At 40.4% G+C, this 26,166-nt stretch overlaps 1 protein-coding gene across 1 annotated transcript; it reads right to left on the bottom strand.

Annotated features, from left to right (window-relative positions):
* Positions 1-4,333: 4,333 nt before the first annotated feature.
* On the bottom strand, positions 4,334-26,103 carry SMARCA5 (SNF2 related chromatin remodeling ATPase 5). Its single transcript, XM_079305727.1, has 24 exons — positions 25,728-26,103; positions 23,397-23,471; positions 21,033-21,199; positions 20,329-20,429; positions 19,569-19,669; positions 17,500-17,679; positions 16,989-17,144; positions 16,757-16,888; positions 16,419-16,487; positions 15,947-16,056; positions 15,454-15,680; positions 13,891-14,012; positions 13,651-13,803; positions 12,556-12,688; positions 11,976-12,124; positions 11,471-11,590; positions 11,122-11,232; positions 10,474-10,587; positions 9,743-9,865; positions 8,444-8,576; positions 7,387-7,505; positions 6,046-6,258; positions 5,524-5,634; positions 4,334-4,628 (listed from the first exon to the last, which is right to left on the bottom strand). The coding sequence occupies exons 1-24, from the start codon at positions 25,866-25,868 to the stop codon at positions 4,563-4,565; spliced, it is 3,126 nt and encodes a 1,041-aa protein (XP_079161853.1). The 5' UTR covers positions 25,869-26,103; the 3' UTR covers positions 4,334-4,562.
* Positions 26,104-26,166: the final 63 nt, after the last annotated feature.

A 26,166-nucleotide genomic window follows, 5' to 3' on the forward strand; every position in this document is an offset into this window, starting at 1 on the left:
AAGGGAGCAGATAAATAACCTCAAAACCTTAAATGAACCAAAGAGACTCAGCAAGAAAGATATTGGGAATAATTTGGAATAAATAATTGGGAATAAACCAGTCCTTCCATCAAAAATTGAGATAGCAGCATGACAGCAGTACACACAAAAATGCCTTGTTAGGCCATTACAAACCCTGAATCCCAAGTAAAGTCCTGCTGGAAAAACTGCAGATTCCTGTTCCTGCATCACCTTGAACAGACCAACAACTGACAATCCTTTGTGACCAAAGTTTCACAATTCCCAGGTTGTTCCAGATGCCCAGGGAGAGCAGCAAACTTCTCTGTGTTCAGGACCAGGAAGAGAGGCAGGAGAGCAGGAGTGAGAGGGCACAGTTGTGTTTTTTGCTGAGTTCCCATCCTTTGGCTTTCCTGCCCAAGATGGCTTTGCACTTTGGTAGCACCCAGGGACAAAGTGAACGGTACTGTAAATAATGAAACGTTGCAATAAAACATTTGTACTTCAAAGCACCTCATTTGTTTTATGTCTGGAACATACTGTGCTGGGAGACATTACAGACTTGAGTATTTTTTGGTTTCTGCAGTGAATATTTCTCAACACAGAGAGAATCCTGCATTACCAGCATGGGCTGCACCTCCTCACAGGGGTGTGGTTACCCTCGTGGTCTTGACCTCACTCTGAGGAGTGGAAGGGAGGGACAAAGGTTCCCTCTTTGGGACCAGATGGCTGTCCTGGCTAACAAAACCCTGAGTTTTCTACCAAATGGCCTGACTGTGAAACCAGGTATCCTGGCAGTGCAGGTTGCCAGCTGGTCCATTTCTCCTCTTGGTGGAAAATTGTGACACCCGTGGGTGCAGCCTGTGGGTGCCTCACGTGCCTGGACCACACTGACCACAGCACTGCCAGCTACCAAAGGGGGAAGTGTTCAGCAGGGAAATCAGCTCTGGGATTCTCTGCTGTGTGGGAAGAGCTGGAATTCACACTGTACTAGCTCTGAGCAGGATCCTAAAAGAGGCATCTCATTTGTATTTCAATGCACACCCCCGCCCCAGCAGTGTGCAGGGCTCTGGAGGTGTGTCCCTAAGGACTGGCAGCAATCTGCAAAGCAGCCCTGTTCCCAGAACAGTGGTGTCCCACATTGGTAATCTTGGATGGCACCACAGCTAAATATATTTTGTACAGAACTGCTTTTAGAATTGCTATTGCTGGAAATGTGCTAATGACGACAAAGTATAACAAGAAATAAAAATACAGGATTAGTGTGGTGACAAACTGCCTGCACATAAAGCTGTTGTGATTTAACACCTGTCCTGGCAAGGGGATGTAGGTTGTTAGTTGAAAAAAAAATTCAACGTAGCATCAACATAACTAATAATCATGCCAGTCAATTATAAAAAAAAAAAAAATACACAATTCCCAAATGAGCACCCCTGACAAAATGTAATTAAAGACCTAAGACAAACATTAAAAAAAACCCAAACCTCTCCATGCTTCAAACAACTATTAAAAAGCACCTTCAATAATTACAATTTGGTACCTTTTAACTACAGATATATTACCATAACAATCTTAACAAATGCACAATTCATACTATAAAAAATCAAATAAAAAAGAGCTCTCACCAAATTTTAAAAATCCTATGCCAAAAGTCACATTTAAAAGAATTAACAAAAAAAGCTCCTCATGATAAACCACAATATCAAGCAATGCCCAGCCTTGAGATGCACTCTCAAATATCAAAAATGCAACTCAAAAAACCATTATACAAATCCTATCTACAAAGTTCCAAAAAGCATTTCTACAAAAGTAAAACAAAATGTATCTAAATCATTCACTTCTTTCATAAATCACCTAAGCAATAAAAAAAAAAAAATACAGTAATGAAATAACACATCCCCATCTACTTCAAAGCTTAACTTTTGCAAATTCCAATAAAAAATACAAACACATAATTAGTACCTTGCCTGATCCACAGCCAACCCTGCCTCAAATAATAGAGGCATACAGCAAAGTAAGTACTCCTCAACATGTAACAACAATCCAGACAAACACCTTAAAAAAATTCAAAAAACTTCTAGAAATTCCAAATAAAAAAAAATCCTCACCACTCTTCATGTAGCTCCTCACACAAAACACCATTTGTTAGGGGTTAGTTGTACTGCTTAATTAGTGTCTTGTTTTTTGGAAAAAAAAAATTATGGAAAGCAATACATAAATAAATTAGGTTTATTCCATCCTAACCTGTTTCTTAATTTAATTTTATTAATTCAGGCTGTTTGATGGTCTGATATAAAAAAATATCCTCCTTTCTTTTGCTGCTCCCAACATTAGAACATCTCTGAGAATTTTTGGGTATATTTTAGGATCAATCCTTGTGGATCCCTTCCAGCCCAGGGTATTTTATGATTCTTTGACCTGGACTAATGTCCCTGTACTCAGCACTGCTGAGGGTGCATCTCGAATCCTGGACTCAGGTTTGGGACCACACTATGAGGCTGGGTTTTAATAATTTTGGTTTTAATTGGTCCCTGATTTATCGGTCTAAAACTCAGCTGTCCTGTCAAGAACTTTCTTTTGACTCCTGTGATGTTATCAGGCTGGTAGTTGCTTGTATGTGGCTGTGGGCTGCCCTCTAGTGAAGAGAAGGGAGAAGGTGCTTGAAAAGAGCTGCTCTGAAAGAGCCACAATTCAGGATGAATTGTGACAGAAAATAAGATTAAAACCCATGATAAACCAGTAGTGATAGTCATGGAACACACTGTCTTCACATACAATAATAAATACACTTAAAGTTAGGTAATTCCTCTCCTGAACAGCTTGGTAACCATAATTTAATAATTTTAGATTGATTGGTGCAATGTGAAAGGAGTTAATCTGTTTTACCAGGATTTGAAATGTATGGGTGGATCCAGTTCAGAACCTCTGTGTCTTCTTCATCTGCAACATTGAATATTCCTTTACCCTGGGCAGTGCCAAGCACAGCCAGACCACCAGGAATAGGAATGGATGTTTGGGATGGTGCCCAGCTGGGATTCAAGATCCTGGTATGTTTTACTTTTACTGAAAGCAAAGGAATTTTCTCTAATTTGTAAGAATTTGGGAGACTAAGGTTTAGTCCCTTTCACTTGCTGCATGTGGACACTTGACAATCATTAAAAATCAAGTGCTGCCTAACTACTGCATAAATCTTTCCCTTCTGTTTGCTCTAAAGGTTTTTATTTAGACTAGTTTAAAACAAAGTGCTCATGGTTTCTTTTGGGGTTTTTTGGATGCTTTCAAAGGAAGGCTTCAGCATTGAAGCATTTTTCTTTAGGATGTGCTAAGTTTAAGCAGTTAAACTGGTTTCTTCAAGGGCTGCCAGGACAATTCAATGTGTGACATGCTGTGGTCTGGCTGTTAATGCTGCTACACATTATCATGTTGTTGGACGTTTTGAGTCTGTTCTCAGCAGGTGTTTGCAAATCAGTCTCAGACAGACAGAAACTTATGTCCTGTGCCAGTAAGAACTGTGCTGCATCTGGGAGTCCTCAGCAAAACTGACTTTTCTTCATTTCTGTTTACACTAAACTGCTGCCTTTTAGATCTGTGCTCTTACCAGGCCAAAACTGAGCAGAGCTTATGAACATTTGCTCTGTTTTGGTTTGTTTGTTTTCCTAGTCAATTCCAAAATTATGCTGCATTAGATGATGGCATCTCAGTCTGCAGATGCCAGACACAGCACCAGGAAGGGACAATGCAGGGATCCCTCGAGCATGGCACTGTTTGACTGGCTCAGGGCAGGGTGAGGGTTGCTAAGCACAGCTGTGCACAGCTGGAGTCAGCACCAGCTCCTTTCACTCCAGTCACAACCACTTCTGCATTTACCACAGCTGAATGTGTGAGAGAAGGGGCTGTTTCCCAAATTGTCATGCTTCCTCTTCTGACTTCATGGTTGTTTGCCAACAGATCCAATTCTGCCATGTTTAGGCCATTCTAGTGAAATGCAGACCCTCAGCATGACTCACCAACCTTCTTCTTGCTCTAATCTTCCTGAGTTTAAGCAAGAACAGTTAACAGTTTTCTTCCAATCATTATTCTCTAAGTAAATAACCAGCCTTTCCACAAAATTCAAAGAAATGAAGGTATTGGTACAGTAACTTCAGTAAAGGTAAAGTCAGAGCCACAAAATTTCCAGAAACAGAGTTTGAGTGGTGGCTTGTACCAAGAAAACACCACTAAACAGTTCCATTTATCATAATGTTCACAACACCCTAAGAGGAAACAAACTGGGGGATGACTAAATAAATATGCATTGAAGTGGAAACACTAATTTAAAAAAAGGTCACAAGAAGCCTTATTAATAAATGAAGACAATTTATTACTTCAAGTGTTAATGGTAAAAAAAATTCAGCACAGCTGTTGCATTTAAAAAAGTGAAACTACAATTAAGTACTATGTTCTAGTTCAATAAACAGATGAACCCAATGTTCTTTAAAACAGTTAAGCATTATACAGTACATCTTATGAAGACCCGTAAATTAAAGAACTACTTCTTAAATTTAGAGATTAAAAAAATTCTGCATTCACAGCTTTAGCTTCTTTTTTCTCCCACGCCCGTCAGGAGTGCCGTCCATTTTACGCTTCTGTGCCTGCAAGGTAAGATTGGGGTACTCAGTTATTGTCATACACAAAGGTTGGAAGCAATAAATGTGTTTCCAAACAAAGCAGATGGAGAAGATTGACACCCTGGCAGCTTTAAAATATGATAAAAACTGCAAATGTGGTATATGGTAAACATGCACATCTTTGTTGTTGTTTTTCATTCTTTAAATCTGGAAGAGTGTGATTTCACAGAGGTAAAAAGTGTATAAAAGCAAGTAAGGATGTTGTAAAGCTTCCTATTATGAAAAGGTACCCATTTAAATGTTCTGTGAACAAGTCTAAGAAACTTAATAATCCATCACTATTAACCTTACTGATTTCTGCACATCTCTCAAGTAAGTTGTGCTTTTAAGTTTTTGCTACAACAGCTCTAGGCAACAACCTGAACAAATGGAGGTAGCAAAATGGGTAAAGCTGGGATTTAATTTACAGAACAGCCCTGCATATTAGAAACACTTTGAATTTAGTCAGCAAAGAGAGCTGGTTTTTGTTTTTAGTCAAGCATATGTGCCGTTTTCCCAAATCTAGCTCTAGAAGCCCATTTGTAAATAGATACATGGATGATTTAGCAGATTATATAAATCAAAACACATCCCTGGTGTACTTACCAGGGTAAATCTATAGTGTACCAATCCAGTGATCCAAAACATAACTAGTTTATCTGCTCCAGAGTATGTCAGCTACACTTTAAAACCTTTTTTCCTTTATTTGATATCCTCAACTGTATTAGATGAACACTGACATGAACTTAAGGCAGCTTTTAACATTGCTCTCTGAAGTTGTTGGTTTCAAATAATTTCAAATAAAGTATCAGTTGTCCTAGATACTTGGGAACTCTGTTTTCAAGGGAGCTTTTTCACAGAAATGCCTTTTAAATCTTACCGAAGATGGTTTTGGTCCACGTTTCTTCTTTTCTGCCTTTTCCTTTTCTTCCAGTTCCATGTTTTCTCTTTCAATGAGAGTGATTAAAGTATTACACCTCCTTTGCAGCTCCTGCATTACACAACATATTCACTCAGTACCTTAGGCAGTCACTTCATGTAAAAATCCTCTTAAAAATATTAAAAACACTGGTGATGTTTCACTGGATCTTGTCAGAGTAACAAAGAATGAAATGTTTCCTGATACTTACTTACTGGCTGGCTTCACAGGAATCTGATTGCAGAGGTTTGCTTTGTAAAACACATTTGTATTTAACTCAAATTGGAAAAGGGTACCTTAGAATTTTGAACTTCTCCTCCCATGGCTGCATTTGACTCCCGTGCAGTTGTTGGAAAGTTATACAAAGATAAAACCTTGTTCCCATGCACCTACCTCAGTATTCCAGCAGCAATATGATTTAATTAATTTAATACTGTGACAGGCATTCATGGACAAAAAAGAGCAATATATATATATATATACCATGGCAGTTCTGGACTTGAGAAACCAGTCAAATCTGAATTGCGGCGAGTTTCGGATACATTGTCTTAATTCATCATAGACATTTTCTTTATCAAATCCTAGTTTGTGAAGCATACAGATTAGGAAGCGATCCTCCTCTTCAGTGTAATTCTTCCCTTTATTAGTACCATAGGATATTCTTAGTTGGTGGAAAGGGGCTTTATATCTCCCAATCTGAACAAAACAAATAAGACCACATAAAGCTAAGAAATAGGTCAGAATTAGCATGGAAGTCTTTATAGTATGAAAGCAATAAATCATAGGAAGACAGAAAACAAGATCTTTAAGGACCTCCCATGCTAAGTCATCATAAGAAAAGGACTGTAGGCTCAGGACAGTACATTTATCAAAGCTATCTAAACTAGCAAATTCTGGTTTAGACAACAGGCAGCTTTGTAATCTTTAGACTAATGGCAGACTGACTGATCAGAACTCAAATGGCAACAATCCTTTTTAACACAAATTCTCAGGAACTGGTAAAATCAGAGTAAGAGTAAAAAGGTACATGAGCGTTATTAGCACATGGTTCAGCTGCATTCTGGTTTAGCCTGACACTTCTTCCCTAGAACTAACTCAGCAAACCTGATGTGGGGAGAAAATTCTGATAAAATGTCTTAATTAACTACAAATCTCTTCACTACCAAATACTGCTTGGTGAAACACTAACAAGAACAAAAGCCTCCTCTGCTGGGTCTTTCTTTTTAAGTGCTCTAAACAGGTGTCTCACTTTCATCTTTAACTCCTTCTGTCTTCCACTATCTCTACCTATCTCTCAATAGCTCTTCCTGTTTCTGCCTCTTCCCATCTCTCCACCAATCTTCCTCTGTTTCTCTCTCCATCTCTCTACCTCCCTCTCTCTCCTCTCCATAACCCTTTTTCTCCGTCTCTCCCTCCATCTCGATCCCTCTCTCTCCATTTATCTCTCTCTGTCCCTCTATCCCTTTCTCTCTCCCCAGCCCTCTCTCCCTCCATCCCCTCTCTCTCTTGTTTTCAGATACAAGTGTCCAGAAGGAACTGTGCTCCTCCCCAAGGCCTGTACTCTCTGCAGTTTGTTACACAGCACTCTGAACTGTGTGCTGTAATACAGAAGGCTGTCACAAACACCAAAGGCCATAGCTAAGGCTGTCATCACAGTGCTTCCATGGGATGGAAAAGCCATAGGAAGGAATTGCTGAGTGTTATGCAAAGAGGCCAATGCCATGCCCAAGATGCCTTCATACACCAGCAGCACTGGCCAGACAGGGGTCCTGCATCTCCCCTCACTGGCACCAGGAAACAAAGCAGAAAACTGAGCAAACTCACCTTTGTATCAAGAGCCTTTTTTATGCTGATTCGTCTCTGAATTCTGGCTTCTCCTCTTTCAATCTGAGCCATGATCTTTTCTATGTCTTGGAGTTCATTGCATCTTTCCCAGAACACAGCTAAGGAAAGAACAACTGGTTAGTTTCTTATCATGCATTGTAAATATCAGAAATTTAACTTTTAAAAAAAGGATGTTAGCTGTTCCTTCCTTTGACCAGAGCTTACTGCTGTCTAACAACAAGATATCTAACAAGACATGCCTTTAGCTGGTAAGGAACCTTCCCTTCCAACTACCATGTGCTGCAGTATTACAAATGCTATTTTGAAGAGGGCAGATATAAGAATCTTCATGTTAAATGAGGTGCAATACTGGCCAGAAAGATTTTTGTGTGTCACTCCTCATAGGACAAAAATCTTCTTCAAATGGAAACTGATGTAACAGAATACAGTTTTAACAAGGAAAGCAAGAGAGCAATTGAGTGCCCAAAAACAAGCAGTGTCTAAAAGACAATTAGGAGTTTAAATAACGGGTTTTTTTAGAAGAATTTTTCATATTTTCAACCTGCTCTATACTTTTAAAAATATAGTGCTAGGACTTTGTAGCTACACTACAGTGAAAAACAGTTCTGAGACATGAGAGGTGGTCACTGTATGTTCAGTCATAATGTATTTACTGTGTTCTGCTCTTGAGGAACAGGTAAAGGTTAATTTTTCATTTGTGAATACAAGGAGAAGGGAAATCTCTCCAGCTAAGCAGTGTTTCTCAGCATTTCCTTTTGCAAAAATTAACAGGAACTGAAGACTAACCAGTGCTACCCAGTTTGATTCAGGATATAGTGAAGTGGCTCAGCAGGAGTTTACATGTGCATTTTAGTACAGCCTTAAATACCCAGACAGTAATGATGGCAAAAGCTGGATCAACAAATCCAAAATCCATCAGTATAATTCTAGCCTGAAAATCTTGAATAGCAGCATAAGAAATTCTCAGCAGGAAGATGTTACCAAACAAGGCAAGCAGAGTCAGATACTCTCAGAGCTGAGCACAGAATGAATTTACCTGAATACTCAATGACTTCCTCTGGGGTTTTTCCTTCCACTTCTCGTGCTATATTTTCAATGTCATCACGGCCCCACTTCTCATTGGCTTTGATGAACTGGTTGAAATCTCTCTTATTCCAGTTAGTGAAGCCCTGTACAGCAATCAAGAGGAAACATTGCACAGAGCTTCAGGATTTGTCCATCTCCAAATCTGATTCAACAGGTTTCTTTAAATTGCCTGTAACACTTCCATCATTTCACAGTGCTAAACCTTTTCTTTCTCTGCAGTTTCCTTTAGTAGAAGGAATGTTTTCTACTGCAATCACTGTAGACTCTCCATTTAAATACTGCACAATGACTAGCACTAGCTCTTTAGTTACCTAGTAATTTCAAAGTTTTTAGCTGATAAATTAATCACTCCTTCTAATAGTCTCTGCATGGGATTGCTTGAGTGAAGCAAGCAGTGTCTATAATGGCTTTTGTTTTGTCCAAAAGGCCCCCCAGGTGCCTCACAGACCCCTCAGCCATTGCACCTGGTCACTCTCCCTCAGAAGGACTAAAGCTATGTTGTGATGATGATACTCAGCAGGCACACAAGTAGCACTGCTGAAGTTATGAGCCAAAGTAGGTTAATTTCAGATTACCAGTAACTTAAGTAGCAATTTTTGCCAGCACTGTTATGATTTAGCCACAGCTTACTGGACTGTACTGATTCCTGACCTCTGTGATTCTGGTGTCTCCACAGTGAGCTGTTCCAGCTCATTACTACGCAAGCAAGAAATCCTGTCCTGTAATTCCGATCCCCTGCCAAAACACAACCTGTAAATACAATATCCAAATAAGGCATAGCAGGCATTCACCTGTTTAAGTTATTTAAATATACACACTTCCTAATGACATACCTGTTGAGCTCACACCCTCTTTTAGAGGGGGGCACTATCCTCTATCAGACTTCACTTCAGACTCTGATTTTCACTTCCATATGGGTGTGAAACTGAGGCAGAAGATGTGCATTAAATAATGTGGAATGCAGCACACCCAGCTCTGCAGCCATTCTGCAAGGTCCCATGGAAAGATATCAGTCTAGTCAATGCCAGACTAGGATTCAGGAGAATCCAAGTGCACTAACGTGGTGCATTTTCCTCAAAGATATCCTATGACAAACCTAATGCTAGAAACTCTCTTCAGTCAGAACCAAAATTTGCAGATGAGTTAACTATGGCACATGCCAATCAGTGACCAAGAAATGTTCCCCTAATGCTGTGAAAAACAAAACAAGATTCAGCTGATTTCAGTCCCACCGAAGACCCAACAATACCTGGGTTAGAAGTTTCTCTTTTTCTTCTAGTTCTTCATCATTAAGTGGTTCAGCCTCATCAATCTTAAGCTGCTCTTCCTTTTGTGCTTGGGCTGCATTTGGGAGATCAGGATTACGAGGTACCTGAAAAGTTTTGCACTTTGTAAAACTGAATTAATTTTTCACAGGTAATTACTAATTGTCACCTTTCTGTTAATATAACTAATAATTCCTTCAGTTGAACATGATTTTGTTTCATTTAAATTATTGTGAAAGGCTGGAAAAGTACACAGTCTCCTACTGTTGCATTAAACTATTCCAGTGTAGAAATTTAGAGAATCACACAGAAGGGACTGGACCTTAAAGATCACCTCTTTTCCAATCCCCTGCCATGGTCAGGAACACCTTCCACTCAGACAAGGCTGCTCAAAGCCTTGTCCAACCCAGCCTTGAACCCTCCCACGGATGGGACAGCCACAGCTTCTCCAGGCAAATGGTGCCAGTCCCTCAACAAGCTCACAGTGAAGAATTCCTTCCCAATATCCCACCTAAACTGCCCTCTGTCAGTTTAAATCCACTCCCTTGTAAAAAAGCCCCCCTTCAGCTTTCTTGCAAGCCCCCTCTAGGTACTGAGAGGCTGCAACCAGGTCACCCCAGAGCCTTTTCTTCTCCAGACAGAAGAACCCCAACTCTCAGCCTTTCCTCTTAAGAGAGGTGCTCCATCCCTCTGGCCAAGGAAATTCTTCAGTTACCTTGTAACCAATTGTTTTCCTGTAGTAGAGAATCTCTTTTTCCAATAGTTCAAACAGACGAGGAGGAAAGAACTGGAAGTCCTGTACATTTGGCTGCTTTGGAGGCCGTGGAGCCTGAAACACAAAGTTTGCATTTGGCTCCCTTTCACATCCAGAACCTGCTTCCTTGTAAGAACTGATTTAAGTTTATGAGCAAATAAAAAAGTTTTATTGTGCAAAAATGCACTGTCTTAATGTGGGGGAAAAAAAATTACACCATGCAAGACACCAATCACCACAAAGAATTCTAAAAGCAAAAGATCAGGGAAGAGAGAGGGAAAGAGAGATCTTTTAGGAGGAGAAGGTGGTGGATGAGGAAAGCATTGATGTTTAAAGCATCAATCTTCTACAGGACAATTTACAGTTGCTTAAATAAGAACCAGAAAAAAACTTATCCTCCTGACATCTTAAAAGTTTCATACTGTTCTTACTTTTTTCTCACAGAAGTTTGTCTCAAGTCCTTTGGAATTTTTTTATAAATTTCCATAGTCTCTCCACTTTAAAAAAATGAATGAAGCAGTTTTCATGACTAAAGACCTATTTGTAGCTTACAGCTCAAGCCATTTACCATGTATATTTAAACAATTTTCTTTTAATTAGTCAACTCACCTTGGGTGCTTTTGGTTCACTGACACGAAGAGCCTCTCTGAAGTAGGCATCCACAGCATAATTGGCTTTTCTTTCTCTTTTAGGTGGTTCAATCCACTCTGTAAATGCCAACTATAAAAAACAAAAACCCACCACCCCCAAAAACAAAAATTAAGTCTCTCAAGATCAGCAGACCAGCAACAAGTTTTATACAAAATTAGATCTACATCTACTTCATTATAAGTGTTATAAGTGTTTTAATTTCAACTATTATCATAGATGACACTGTATTTTACCCACAACCTCTTATATAAGTATGATTAAAACATGCAATTTAGTGCATTCTTCCAAAAGAAACTTAAAACATTACCTTCTGTTTTTCTCTGTAGTCTTCCCCTTCAAAATTATACACGCTAGATTCAGTATCCATAGTAAAATTCCTAAGGGAGCTTTCACCCATCTTTGAAAGTTTTTCGTTCATTTCCGCAGTCTTGGACGGGGGATACAGAAAAGAACAGTAGCCATTTGGATGGTACTTCATTATTTAACATCTCATTCCCAGATACAACTGGAGCCATTTTGGAAGGCACGTCATTATTAAACACCTCATTCCCAGAAAGCAGCCACTCTGAAAGGTACTTCATTTTAAAACATCCCATTGCCAGAAAGAAGAGGAGCCATTCTAGAAGGTACTTGACTACAAAACATCTTGTTGACAACATCAGAAAAAACAAACACAATAGAGCAACACGAAAACCCTCCACAGCAAAACCCCTTTTCTCTCCAGCTTGGAACCAAGTTATCATCCACAGACTCACTATCTTGCCATCACATTTAAATCTACACCTGGGCTTCCCCTTTTCAAACCACCTCACCTTCTTTGCCCCTCTTTCCAAAATGTGATCAATATCTTCATCTGTGATCTCACTGTCCTTTGAGGCAAATACGTGTGTTGCTCCATGTCTGATCATTTGCAGCATTTCATCCTTTCCAAGTTTATTCAGGTTTTGATCCACCAATCTTCCTAAAGATAAAAACACTCGAGGATAGCAATTCACTAAAGAGTTTATGTTACGAAGGAACAATACAGGATTTTTCTCTGCTTTGTATTTCCACACATAAGTTATATATTACTGATTCAAAGCAAGCCAACCAAGGTTATCCAACTTTTCTCCATCTGTTAGATAAAGGAAAGGCATTAATTTCCCCAGTTTAAAGGAGAAGCTGAGTGCTTTAATAACCCAAATCTGGCTATATCCACTTTTATGCACGTATCACTAGGGAGATAAGCAAAAAGTGAGTGAGGCAATGCCTACTCCTAGAGTAAAATAAATTTTCTTTGCACCCTCTCTTCAGAGCTCAGCTGATGAAAAAACAACATTCCCAGTGGCTCTTCCTGGCTGATTCCAGCCTGTTTTACAACGAGAGAAGAGGGAAGTGCCCTCAGCCCCTTGCCTTGCTGGATGACAATGGAGTCCAGGCGCAGTTTCATTTCCGCGCGCTCCACGATCCTCTCCTCCACCGTGTTGTCGGTAATGAACCGGAACACGCGCACGGTCTTGGTCTGGCCGATCCTGTGCGCTCGATCCTGCCCAAAACAGCCACCAAACTCAGCACTTGCCTTCAGCATGACTGCATCAGCCTGAAGATTTTCATTATTTCCAGCACATGAATTTACAAAGCACAACAGCACAGGTCACTTTGGGGTTTTTTTTCCAATAATATCCACAATGAGTCTGCCTCGATGTGTCATACAATACCCTGCCTCTGCTGACTAGCAAAATATGAACCACTGTGAGAATTAGTATTCTCAACATACACCTGCAGTGGTAGTTGGTACTGGCTCACTTGAGCTTCCAGACACCAGTTCCATCATTCTTATGAAGTAAATTTTGCTAGAGTACTTGAGACACTACAGGTTAACTGAAATAATTAAAGAGATCTCCAAGACTTGTCACTGAAAGGCGTCATTTTTCAAAATAACCACACTGGCAGTTTTTAAACAGCTTTTTTAGGTGGTCACTAATCTCCCTCACATATATCCAGGATTGAGATGAATGCAAATCACCTTAAAAAAAATCCCTAAAGATAATTGCTAAAATGAGATCCTTCCATTACCATAAAAGCATCTTTTTAAAAGTTTAATTCAACTTTCCTTAATCTCATTTTCAAGATCTCAGGCAAAACAGTGCAAACACAGGCACCTCCACTCCCTGCAACAGTAAAGCTTTAATACTTTATAGTTTTGGGATTAACAACCTAGATTTATTTCATTTTTATTTAATGAAAAGGGCTATTTTCATTAAATAATACTAAGAGTTGTAGCCTATACCTAACATTTCCTACTGCATAAAACACTATATAACCCAAATGTGACTAAAGACTAATGGTTCCACACAGTGGAAGCTGCACTTGAACCTGAAAATTAGTCTTACAAATCCTACTCCTGTGCTAAAATGGGAAAATACCAATTTATTTTGGAAGCACATATTTCTAGCAAAGTTCTGTGAGAAAAATAAAAGAAAACTGAAATTTCATCTGGAATCTTACCATAGCCTGGAGGTCTACTTGTGGATTCCAGTCTGAATCATAGAGAATTACAACATCAGCAGTAGCCAGATTGATTCCAAGACCTCCTGCTCGTGTGCTCAACATGAACACAAATTTTGAGCTGTCAGGATCATTGAATGCATTAATGGAAGCCTAAATAAATTTAAAAATGTATCAGTTAAACACAATGTTTTACAAGTAGTATTTTTATATAAATACAATCCCTAAAATTGTAAATACCTGTCGTTCATTGTGAGGAGTTTGTCCATCCAGTCTGCAATATTCATAATTCCTCCACATGCAGTAATCTTCCAAGATATCTAGGACTCTTGTCATTTGACTGAAGATTAGAACCCTTGAGCCTGTAAGTTTGGGTAAAAAGGTTTCTTATGCTTTCACCAAAACATAAGATTTAACAAACTCTACAAGTCTGCACTACCAGAAAAGGAAGGAGGGCAATTCCATGCACTAAGAAGAAAAGCAGTTTGAATTTCAGATCCCAAACTACAATGCAGGGCAGCAGCTGCTGCTGTCACAGCATGTCCATGCCATGGGACATGTTTGTCTTTCTCTGATATGGCATTGTCTAATTAATGGCAGCCTTTTCCTTTTGTGTTGTACTCCTTAACAAAAAGTTCCCAGACACAGAGTAAGATGGTAACACAAATATAAACACATCATCAAGTATAAAGAATAAAATTTGGAAGTATTTGTTTCAGATTTTAGATGTCTAGAAATAAAGTGAATTCTTAAAGACTTGCCAGTTTATTTACCTCCCAAGAACAACTTAAAAAAAAAAATAAATTATATGTTCAGTACTTTATGCACACACACTCAACCATTTCTAGTCTACTGGAGAAATTTAAGTAAAACACAGGATATAACAAAGTTTCTACTTCCTTTTGTCCTTTGGACTAAAGGGTTAATACTGAACTGTTGTTTCAGATGATAATTTGATTTGAGACCAGGCCAGTATTAATTACAACATCTAATCAATAAATGTGATAACAGGAAGAAACCAAGACCAAAAAAGGCACAGTAACCACTGAATTGTTTGGTTTTTACTCTGGAATTATATGGCCACAGCTGTTTGGATGATACCTAGATACAAAGTACAGGCTACTTTTATATTACAGAAGGCTGAGGTTTGGATGTGGTTTTATTTCTCTGCAAAGTGTTCCCACTCACAAATTTATCTCCAACTCATTTAGCAAAGTTACTACAGTAAGCATACTCAAAAAATAATGAGTTATAAGTTTATTCCAGTGTCACAAATTCTGCAGTAATCCATTTCAATGGTTTGTCCCTACTATCAATGAACTGTAAAATGACTCAAGACTTCCCCCATATCTGAGTGTTTATAGAACACACTCAAAAACCTCAGGTGCTGCTCAAAATCACATAGAGCAAAAAAGACCAACATTTCACAAAGGATTTGATTTTAACCCTGCATGAGGACTCTGAATCTGAAATGGTACTTCATGGCAAATCAAAGGTGTGGCTAAAGTACTACACAATTACATTTCAAATAGCTAATAAGACTAAGAAACAAAAACTAAAGCCCCAATCAAATGATGTTTCTGAGGTCTCAACTTAGCTAGGATGCAAAAATAAATAAATTAATTAAAAAAAGAGAAATTGAAACACTTCAGCACAAAAAGCCATAATGGACTTCTGATCCAAGCTGGTATTATGCCAGAAACCAACAAGAATCCTGGCTAAAGTCTGCTGATTTTTGCTCAGAATACACAGAAACATTACTGAACCAAAAAACTCACAAAACTCCAGAAAGGAGATGCATACCTTGTTCTTTCAACTTAGGTAACAATTTGTCCAGAACTACCATTTTGCCACTGTTGGTGACCAAATGCATGTCTGTTGTGTAAGGTGGGCCAGGCTCTGCTCCATCAAAGAGGTAAGGGTGATTGCAACATTTCCTCAGCTGCATCAGGATGTTCAACAGTCTCATCTTGTCCAGCTTCCCAGCTGAGTTCAGGATATCGATATCCTTCATCAGAATCCGGGTATACCTACAGCAAAGAAAAGCAAAAACCTTCTGTTCACTCTAAAATGAAGTTGGCTTGTCTTTAAGCAACAAATATTGTCAAAAGCTTCATTTAATCAGATAAATCTCCCTGACATGCATGGCTCTGTCATAGCAGTGTCACAAAGAGATAGCTATAAATTGGGAGTAGACCAGAGAGAACAAATTGAATTCCATACAACCTTTAAGTCAGAGAGAGCACATTTCTTCTGAGCTTTAACCACAGCCCAGTCAAGCACATGCATTAATTACCATTCTCGTTGCATTTTGCTGAGGCCCACATAAATTTTAACTTCCTTCTTTGGAGGCAAGCTTTTCTCCACATCAGCCTTGATGCGACGGAGGAGGAACGGCCGTAGCACCTGAAACAGGTTCAGCAATAAATGCATTTTGGAAACTGCAACACTGATCAGATCAATGGACAAAACACAGAGCAGATATTCTCTATCAGATACCAGACTTATTATTAAACAATCTGGAATAGCAATTTATATGGAGAGATTATTTGCTACACATGGGATATATGTGAGCTTTCTTTGAAAGACTCAAAGACTAGGTCAAAATCATCTTCCATATGGCTCTGCATCCTTTGACTTCAATTTGCTTGACTGAAGATTTTTTTAATAATCTCTCTTATCCAAATAGTCTATCAAAGAAGCATTAGAAGAATTGTTTAGGATTTAACTTAGGTAAACATAACACTTGTACAAAAATCAGGACTCACCATATGAAGGCGCTCCACCAGTTTTTGATCCCCTAGACAGTTGTTGGTATCAAACCACGAATCAAAATCCTGTATCAACAAAATCATCAGTTTAAAAGAGGCTTCCTTTCAAGGTGCAATGGCATCACAATGGTGAAGAAATACAACTCTTATATAGTCAGGAAATAAAAGAACAAATTACCCTATTTGGCCTATTTTATGAGAAGCTCTATAACAGAAACATTTCTAACTCAACCTATCACTTATCAGTAACTGACACCCCTAATTATACATATCCAAGTCTATTTTCAAATCTGGAAAAACAGCAAAATAATTTGATAGCAGAAATGAAGACTTACCTCAGCTGAGTTAAAGACATCTGGCAAAAGGAAGTTGAGAAGTGCCCAGAGTTCATGTAAATTGTTCTGAAGTGGAGTTCCAGTTAATAGCAGCCGGTTGGTAGTCTTGAATTCTCTCACGATTTCTGATAACTGAAGGACATTGAGACATGAGCAAATACAAAACATTACTAGTCCCCACACCAACACCTAATAACCCACACAGATCTCTTTTCAGTGTAAAATAAATTACCTTTGATTTTTCATTTTTAATCCTGTGGGCCTCATCTATAACAAGATATCTCCAGTTGAACTTTTTGAATACTGACTTCTCTTTGATAAGCATTTCATATGATGTTACACAGACATCCCATTCTCCAGGCAACAACACATCTCTCACAAAGGCAGCCTAAATAACAAGGTGACAATTAGTTACTGAGGCTTTATCAAATTTAAAGCAAAAAGAACACAGAAGCACTGTAACTATTTTCCTACTTTAAGTCTCCTGAAGGCAGTGTCCTGCCTTCATAAAAGGAGACTGCAAATCTTTGAACAAGGAATTATGAACATAAAGTGATGAAGCAATAGCTGGACAACACACACATGAATTCTAAGCTGTTTATACCCCAGGCAGGCAGTAGAGGTCTTAATCCACAACAAATCCAAGTAACATTCTTCCCAAGTAAAGAAATGGAAAGAGCAGTAAGATCACATGCTGGATTTACACAGGAATACACAGGAATATCCACCATATCCAAACTTACTCGCTGGTCTTTGTCACCAATCAAACAAACTGCTCGAAGTGTTGGTACCCATCTCTTGAATTCATTCATCCAGTTCTGCAGAGTGGACTTAGGAACTAACACCATGTGAGGTCCAGGAATGTTTCTGTAGTGTTTCATATAGCCAAGAAGAGAAATTGTTTGCAGTGTCTTCCCAAGACCCTGTAAGACACACTGATGTGTTAGAAAAAAGAAAACCTCTCAGAAAACACCTTTAAGAAAACCCAAGAGTGAGCTCTGAGTACAGTATGGAAGGCACAGCAGTCTGTATAAATGAGGGAGATACTAAAAGGACATCAAAGTCTTGGTTAGGAAAAGCTTGCAGGGCTCCCCACATTTCATTAAAACAAAGTAGCAAGTATAATTTTGAAACCTTGGATTATGCAGTTAGAATTCTGCCTAACCTTTCAAGTAAGACAACTTGTTAAAAGTACAAGGAAACATTATTTCCTAAAACTTTATTTTGTAGGCTATGGTGTATTCAGGCTATATAGAGGTCAAACTTAACAAATTGGATTTAGATATTCTCTTAAGCTTGACAACAAGCAAATAAATTAAGAACCCTTAGAATTTTTAATTTATTCAATTAATTAAGCCATTAATATTAATAACACTATCAGTTATAATATTATCAGTACATTATTAATGCTTTATGATTGTAAATACGTTCTTAATTAATTTTTAAAAGGAGGCTTCCACAGGCCAGAAAATGACATCAGTTCCTGTGAGGAAAGAGCCAAACAAGTGTAATAAACTGCATATGTCAAAGAAGAAAAATTTTGAGTGTCTAGTAAAACATGGTATCTTCAACATGCAATTTTAACTAAAACAAAACCGAGGAAGAACTGAAAAACCAGATCATTCCTATACTTTGAGTAATTCAGAAATATGGTTCAAATGCATGGGAAATAAAACCCCAAGCACCATGAGCACAAGTAATTTTTGGTTCTAAAATTTGAGTAGTTGTCTTCAAAATAACCAAAATCCACCTGGTACAAGATGTGGAAAAGTGTTTAAAGGATGTGTGAAATGCATTAATGACTTCAAAATTATTAATACCCTAAGAACAACAAAACATATTTAATAATAATATTTAATCTCTCTAACACAAAATGGATTTTGGAATACCACAAAGCTTCTGAGGGGTTTTAGTTAAAACAACCATGCTCCTCTTAGCTAAAAAAAATCCTCTATTCATAAGCATGTATGCTTAAAAAAACTCTTGATGCATTTAAAAGTGAAGCATGTTACTAAACAGTTACTTAAACTCATTTGTATGAGTTAAAATTTTTTTACATAGAAATTACAAGATAAGGGAAATTAATTAGACTTTAGATTTTTATTTCTTCTTTTCCACTCCTTATGAAAATGAGATACATCCAAAATTATTAAGGAGGAAAAAACATCTGTCTTTGAAGCTACTACAGTTTATCTGCATTCATCTCTTATCTTTTGGGGGAAAAGAATAAAAAACAGAAGCAAAAGCTACTATGGACAGTGCCAACTGAAATGCCCATGGTCATGGTGTATGAGAAATTTTAACACAGCTCTCCAGCTACATCTATTTTTGCATCATTTTTCCCCAAAAAATTTTTACTGCTGTAGCTGTTCTGTGGACATCAGACCATAGAGGAAACTCATATCCTGGTATCTACACATGGCCCTAACAGGAAGTGTTTCCACATTTGATGCTCTTTTCATATATGACACTCTCCTCACAAGGGCAGCTGGAGAATACCATAACAAAACACCTGCAATTTAGAGAGAAAGAAAACAGAAGACATGTCATCATGTGGAAAAACTTCATGTTTCCAAAGATTGACAGATTCCCTCTTCATAGGTCTATTTTTGCAACCTGCTTGCACTATTTATTTAAATATCTCTGACACTTTTAAAATTAGTGACTTTAAAACACTAGAAAAATAAGACTGGCAAGTTATATATTGCATTTTGTGTTATTAAAACTCCCATATATATACACACTGCTGGACCAAAATGGCATTGCACTGCATGTGTTCTGAAGTGATCCTAAGCACGGGCTCTGTGCATACCATTTCATCTGCCAGGATGCCATTGATGCCATTTTCATACAGAGAAATGAGCCAGTTCAGCCCTCGGATCTGGTAATCACGCAGCTTTCCCCATTTCACATCTAAAAGACAACAAAGAATAGACTAAAAGATACACAAAAACTTAGGAAAGAATTTCACCACCCCCTTGGCTGGTAATTGGCAGTGATTACCAAAGCTACAGAACAAAATCGAGTAATAAATTAATGCAATAAATTCAAAGATAACGCAGAATGGAAACAGCAACATGTTAATTTTGCTTCTGCAAGCTGCTGCAACAGCTTTGTTTTCTGCAAGAAACCAAAGCAAATGGAAATTCTAAATCTATTACCACTGTCCAAATCAGAATACAGTCAAACATTAAAACAACAGATTACTGAATTCCATTAAATGAACTGGAAGCTGTTAGATGCTTTAAATGATATCAGAATATAGGTTACATATGTAAAAATTACAAGATGACAGACTTAAAAACTCCTTCCTATTAACTGAAATATAACAACTGCATTTCTAAAGGACAAGACTCACTGGACCATCTTTTTAGCCTGAATGAAAATAAGCAGTTCCTCACTAATACATTTTGTACCACTAGATTGGTGTTGGATATTTTTTTCTTCCCTCTCCTGTCCCACCAAATTATTTCACTATTCTTAGAGAGTATGCAAACCAAGTGAATTTCAAACATTTTGAAGAAAAAGAACAGGGGCAAAAAAAAAAAAAACAACCAAACAAGGAAACATACATGATGGAGATTCTTCAAAGCGAGTGCAGACATTTGTTGTCTTGGAGCTTTCTGTTAACAGCTCCTCATCCTCTTCCTGCTCTGTTCTACGGTGCCGATAGCTGGAAAAGCCCAAGAAAGTTTGTGGAGAAACTGAAAAAACACCAAGTTGCTGTGAAATAAAATCTAATGTATATTACTGCATATATTGCAATATAGAATGCAAACACCCAAAGAAATTTCTAGCAAGATTCTTCACTAGAATTCATGTTCAGCAGGCTCAAATATCAGCCCAAAGTGACTAGAAAGGGATTAATGTGTGCATCAGTACTGGCCTTTAACTACAAGACAGCACCTGACAAACACTGCAGCCACACAAGCTGCAATGAAGGCAATTCAAATTTCTAAACTTACAATTTTCAAGCAGCCTGCAAGATGTTGCATAGTGTGTGATGTTCTCCATGAGCTCTTACCATTTAGAGCCACGACTGCCTTACTTTTCTGCCCCTGCTTTTCTTCATGCTGGAAAGCTTTAGCATCAGCACAAATCTCTTTATATATCTCCTTGAATTCCCAAGCAATTCTCAACTTACAGGTGGGCAGTTGAAAAAAAAGGCACATACACACTGACACAGGACAAAAGCTTATAGCAAGTTCAACTTCCACTTCTGAAGTACAATAAAATCTTATTTATAGTACAAGTTGGCCTATGTGCCATCACTCACTCGCCAGCTGACAGTAAATTCTGTTTCTCATCCTTCTTTATTCGTGGACGTCCAGGTTTCATTTTTAAAGGTGAAGTTGGAGTTTTCTGAGCAGCAGGCTGAATGAAATGAGCAAAGAGCTCAGTCTGCTTCAACAGATACTCAAATCTGTTTGCTCTGTCTGTTTGCTGGTGACAAGGGAAAATTAAATGGAACAAGTGTGAGACATTTCAGTATGTATTCATTCAAAAGAAAAAGCAAATACTTTTTAACTATAGATTGACATTACTTTATACACATCACTACAACACCAAAAAAGACATGAATAACATCTATATACCTGCTGCTGACAGACTCAATACTCTTTTTTGGGGCCAAGGCACATCTTTGCTACGCAACAAGATCAAAGCTGTGAGACAGAGCTGTGCCAAGACTGAAATCTAACTTTGGCACAAAGATTGCACAAGACTCACTAGACAAGGCCAGAGTCCCCTTAATAACTTTCTCCTATCAAAAGTGATAGTCCCAGTCCTAGAAATTTCCCCTCACCCATCACACAAAAGATTCTTCATTGCTCTAATTCATGTCTCACCAAATTGGCCATGACTGCTCCCTACTGCACTGCTGACCTGCCTGCTCAACAAGATACAGCACCTCCCTGGGCTGTCAGATAAGCAACAGAGCTGGCATCAAAGGGGGCAGTGAGAGCAGAGCAGCTCACAGCCACCAGCCAGAACATCTGTTTCAGTAGAGAGACCTTAGACATACCCAGCCTAACTCATCAGGCTGCCCCCTTTGATAGGAGTCACTGTTTCTGCTGCATAAGAAAGATTACAGCAGGCAATATTAGTATCTGAAAGGTTCAGCTTTTTTGGGACAGGTTCATTTGGAATCAACACACCTTGCCAAGGCCACACCAAAACTTTGAACAGACAAACAAGCCAAAAACAGCTCCAAGGCTAACAGTAACCACTCTGACACTCTGCCAGCTGCCACAGTATAACCTGGTATTTAGCAACGTGCAGCACAGCTACAGGAAGTCAGTTCTCTTGGTAAAAAGGAACATATGTTCCAGGCTTTTGCAAGAGCAAAGGCAGCTCTCTGAGTGTTTTCCTCCTCAGTGTGAGCAGATCCTGCACTATGGAAGAGATAGGAAGACAAAGTGTCAGAGAATAAAGAGATCACAAAAAGAGGTCTTGATGTACCACAGAGGACTCAGACTCACTCTAAGGGTATTTTAAGCTTGAATGACACAGCCACAACCCACATCCAGTAAATTTAAGTTTTCCTGCCTACTCTCCATAGGTATTGTTTGTTTACTTAGTAAGAGTTTCTGAGGTTTAAACTTGGCAAGATCTCACTACCATCCAAATTGCTGACCCGTATTTTTAAGTTCATTTTTTACTGGCTGGACAAAGAGAAGTAGAAGAAATGCAGACTGCATTGCAGAAAGTTCCTCATTCTAAAATTTTACTGAGCAATCTTCTGCAAGCTTTGGCCTTGCACACACATCCCCACACTTGCTTTCCCTGCACTAGAGGATGTTCTTTTAAGGGACTAACAAACATTATCTGTGTCTTTTAGACAGGACACAGAAAAGAACAGGCTGTACTCTGAAACCCTGAGCTATCCTTATACCAACAGAGACACTCTTCCCATTTCCTTTTTCAATGCATCTCTAGAACACGATTGCCCTTGTTATTGTGTCTGTCTAGAGACCAAAGGAGACAATTCCAAGTTCACTTCCTTCAGTGTGCCAGAAAGCAGCACAAAGAAATATGCAGAAGATGATGGAGTTATTTTCAGTGGCAAGAAGAAATAACACAGGAAGCAGCAAATTACAAAAATCAGTTTCACTTTCCTATGAAGAAATTCCACATGGAGTCACAGACACTGGAATTACAAACGGAGCAACTGAGATAGAAACTGCAATGAGATGGTGAGGAATGGGTGACTCCATCTCTTACATTACAAAACTATTAAAAAATAAAAAATAAGGAAATCAGCGTATTTTCTCCTTTTTAACCTGTGAAGCACAGAATCACCACCCATCTTCAGAAACCTGAGGACTCTAAAGCTTAACAAAGAGACTCCTAGACAATCTTTTTTCTATAACTGAGATGTTGAATGCTTAACTCTTTATAATCCCCCTTGCTGACAGAATGGACTGAACTACAGGCAACTTTAAAATGCTGGAAAGGGGAATGGTCCAAGCAGCATTCTTCTGAATACTTTTTGTTTTAAGTTACTTAAATATTTTTTAACACATAGACAAATCTTTATGAATCAGTTAAGATACTTCAAACAAGGAAACATAAAACTCATGTATCTATTTTAAATAAGTGCATAACTACTGAATAGTACACAATCTCAAATATTACATACCATTTTCTCTTCATATGTAGGATCTGTTTCCTGGATTTCTTTTTGTTTTGCCAGAGATGCATCATCAAAAGACTCCTGAGATGAAAAAGAATTAAAAAGAAATATTTCTGAAAAAGGGGAGATACTCACATACAGGAGAACGAGCTTGTTTGACATTGTATCAAAGCAGCAAAAGCTGGCTGTGGCACCTGGTGTGGACAGATAGTAGTCAGCTCTCTATTATTTCCAACACAATTACCTGGAGATGGATCAAAGATCCCTGCCACAGGATGAGGGACAAAGCTGGGTCTCTGTAATCCGATTTAGCTCCATCATTAAAGCATCACATCAACATGAATGAGAGAGACAGCTGTGGTCCAGGAGATCAGTGTGCCACTTCCAGGGTGCTGAGCCAACCCCTCCTGAAGCTGCCTCTGGGGCACACTGTGAAAGCACCTGCTCCAGGCCTCAAGTGAGGGCAGTTTCAAGGTTTTTGCCAGATTACCCCAGCCCCTCATCACTCTGTATCTAAACAAGAATCCAGACTGCAGTTTTTGTCCTGAAAGTAGAAAACTGTATTTTTCTCCTACATAGTTTACTAAATCAAATAATGCTTATCACCCATGATACCACTAACAACAGAAAAAACGGTTGGGAGAGGGCAATCCTCCCTCATTCCCTTTCCTGCCAAATCCTTAACATATTGCCTTCAATTACTCTTTTGGATCAAGGCTTTTTTATCCTTGTCTCTTCTGTCATTAGGTTAACCCTTTCCACATCATCTCCCGCATGCATTTTCATCTTCTGTTGCTAGAACTAAAAGCAGTGAGATGATTCTTCCCTGATAAACAATGGTAAGTACAAATAACTCTTGAAAGGGTGAGAAAATGAAAGAAATGAGATGCTTTCAAGTGTTTATTAACCATCTGTTTAACTGAGCCGAATAAGAATAAAGCAAAATTCAATCTTTACTGGCCAATACAGAACAAAGGAACAGGAAAAGTAAGAAACAAATGAAACAAAGGCTGGCAAGAAACAGGATGTTTGTCAGTGGGTATTTCCTCACAAACCTCTGGCAGGTGAGGCATGTGGAAACAAAAATCCTAACACAAATGTTTCATTCAAAACATACAGAATTGAGCGTAAGAAGTTACGGCTAAAGCTCTTCTGAAGTCATAACCAAATCCTCTTACTCATCTCTCACTGGACCGAGCCAACACCCGGTGAGCACAAGCAGGGGACCGCTGGAACTTCTGCTCGCAATTCCCCTTTCTCCCGCAGCGCTAACCTGGAAAGCACAGCAGCGGAGCATCCCAGCTCATCATCTGCCGCACAGATGACAAAACCCTGCACTTTAACCGGAGTCCAGGGAAAGCAGCCGCTCGGATGCTCACCACTCCGACTCAAACTTCACTGTACGCCAGGAAATCCCTTCCCAAGGTAAAAAAAGGGACGGGCTTGGCAGCACGGAGAGCCCTCGCACACGGGCGCCTCGAGAGCACGCGTTTCCCAGCCTCCGCACGGAAACTCCAGCCCGGAATTGCCCTATTTCTGCAGGTTCGAGCAAGATTCATTTCCCACAGTGCTTTGGCTACTCGCTCATCCGAAAAACACGGCATTTGCAAATTTATTTAGATCAAGTAGGTTGGACAGCCCAGCGTGACTCAGAGTACGAAACAGGCAGCGCTGAAAGCAGGACCGACCAGTTTCCTGCTATCATTAAAGAAACAATGCTGCGATAGAATTAGCATCTCCAGGCAATCACATCCAACCCCTTGAAATTTCTGGAATATAGGCACCTGTTGCCAAAACAACCCCTCCGACAACCCTCGCATCGTCTTCCGCCCCACCCCCAGAAGAAGAAAAAAAAAAAAAAAAAAGAAGAAAGAAAAAAGTTTTGAAGCACTTCAGCAGACAAACATCGCCCGTGCGTTTTAGACGCCGGGCTGGCGGGCCGCTGGAGCAGGAAGCGCAAAGGCCGGGCAGGGGCTCGGGGAGGCAGGAGCGGAGGGAAAGCCCGGGGGTGCGCGGGGGGCTCGCTTTACAAAACAAACAAGCGGCGTGCCGCGGGCGCGGCGCCTCCTTCCCGTGTGCCGGCGGCAGGCAGAGCGCGGCTGCCGGCCCCTGCGCGGCGGGGAGGGGGCGCGGAGCGCTGGGACCCCTCCCCGGACCCCCCCGCCCCGGCGGGAGCGCTGCCGGCGGCAGGAGGGCGGCGGGGCGGGAGCGCGGCCCGGCCGTGCCAGGTGCGGCCCCGCGGCCGCTCCTCCATTGTCTGCCGCGGCCCCACGCGGCCCGGGCTGTCCCACCTGCCGCCGGGGCAGCGCGGGGCCCCGCCGGGCCCAGCCCGCTCACCTCCATCTTGATGTCGCCCCCGGCCAGGCCGGCGGCGCAGGGCGGCCCCGTCCCCGCGGCCTCGCCGCTGCTGGCGCCCGGCGGCAGCGGCGGCGCGGGCGGCTCGTCCGGCTGCGGCGGCGGCGGCTGCCCGGCGGACATGATCCCCGCCGCGAGGAAACGGCGCTCCGCCGAGGCTCGGGCTGGCGTCCGGCGGGGCTGCGCGCTGCGGGCGGGGGCGGGCGGCAGGCGGGATGCCGGCGGCGGAGGAGGAGGAGGGAGAGGCGGCGGCGGCCTGCGGTTCCCGGTTCGCGGAGCGCGGCCGGCGGAGGGAGCGAGGCCCGGCCCGGCCCGTCCCGCCGGGAGCCGCCAACCAGCGCGCGAGCCGCGCCGCGAGCCCGCGCTCGCGAGACTTGGCCCGCCTCGCGCGGCGGGGACGGCGGGGCGCGCGCGCCGCCGG

This window comes from Erithacus rubecula (assembly GCF_903797595.1).
Source record: "Erithacus rubecula genome assembly, chromosome: 5".
Taxonomy (NCBI): Eukaryota; Metazoa; Chordata; class Aves; order Passeriformes; family Muscicapidae; genus Erithacus; species Erithacus rubecula.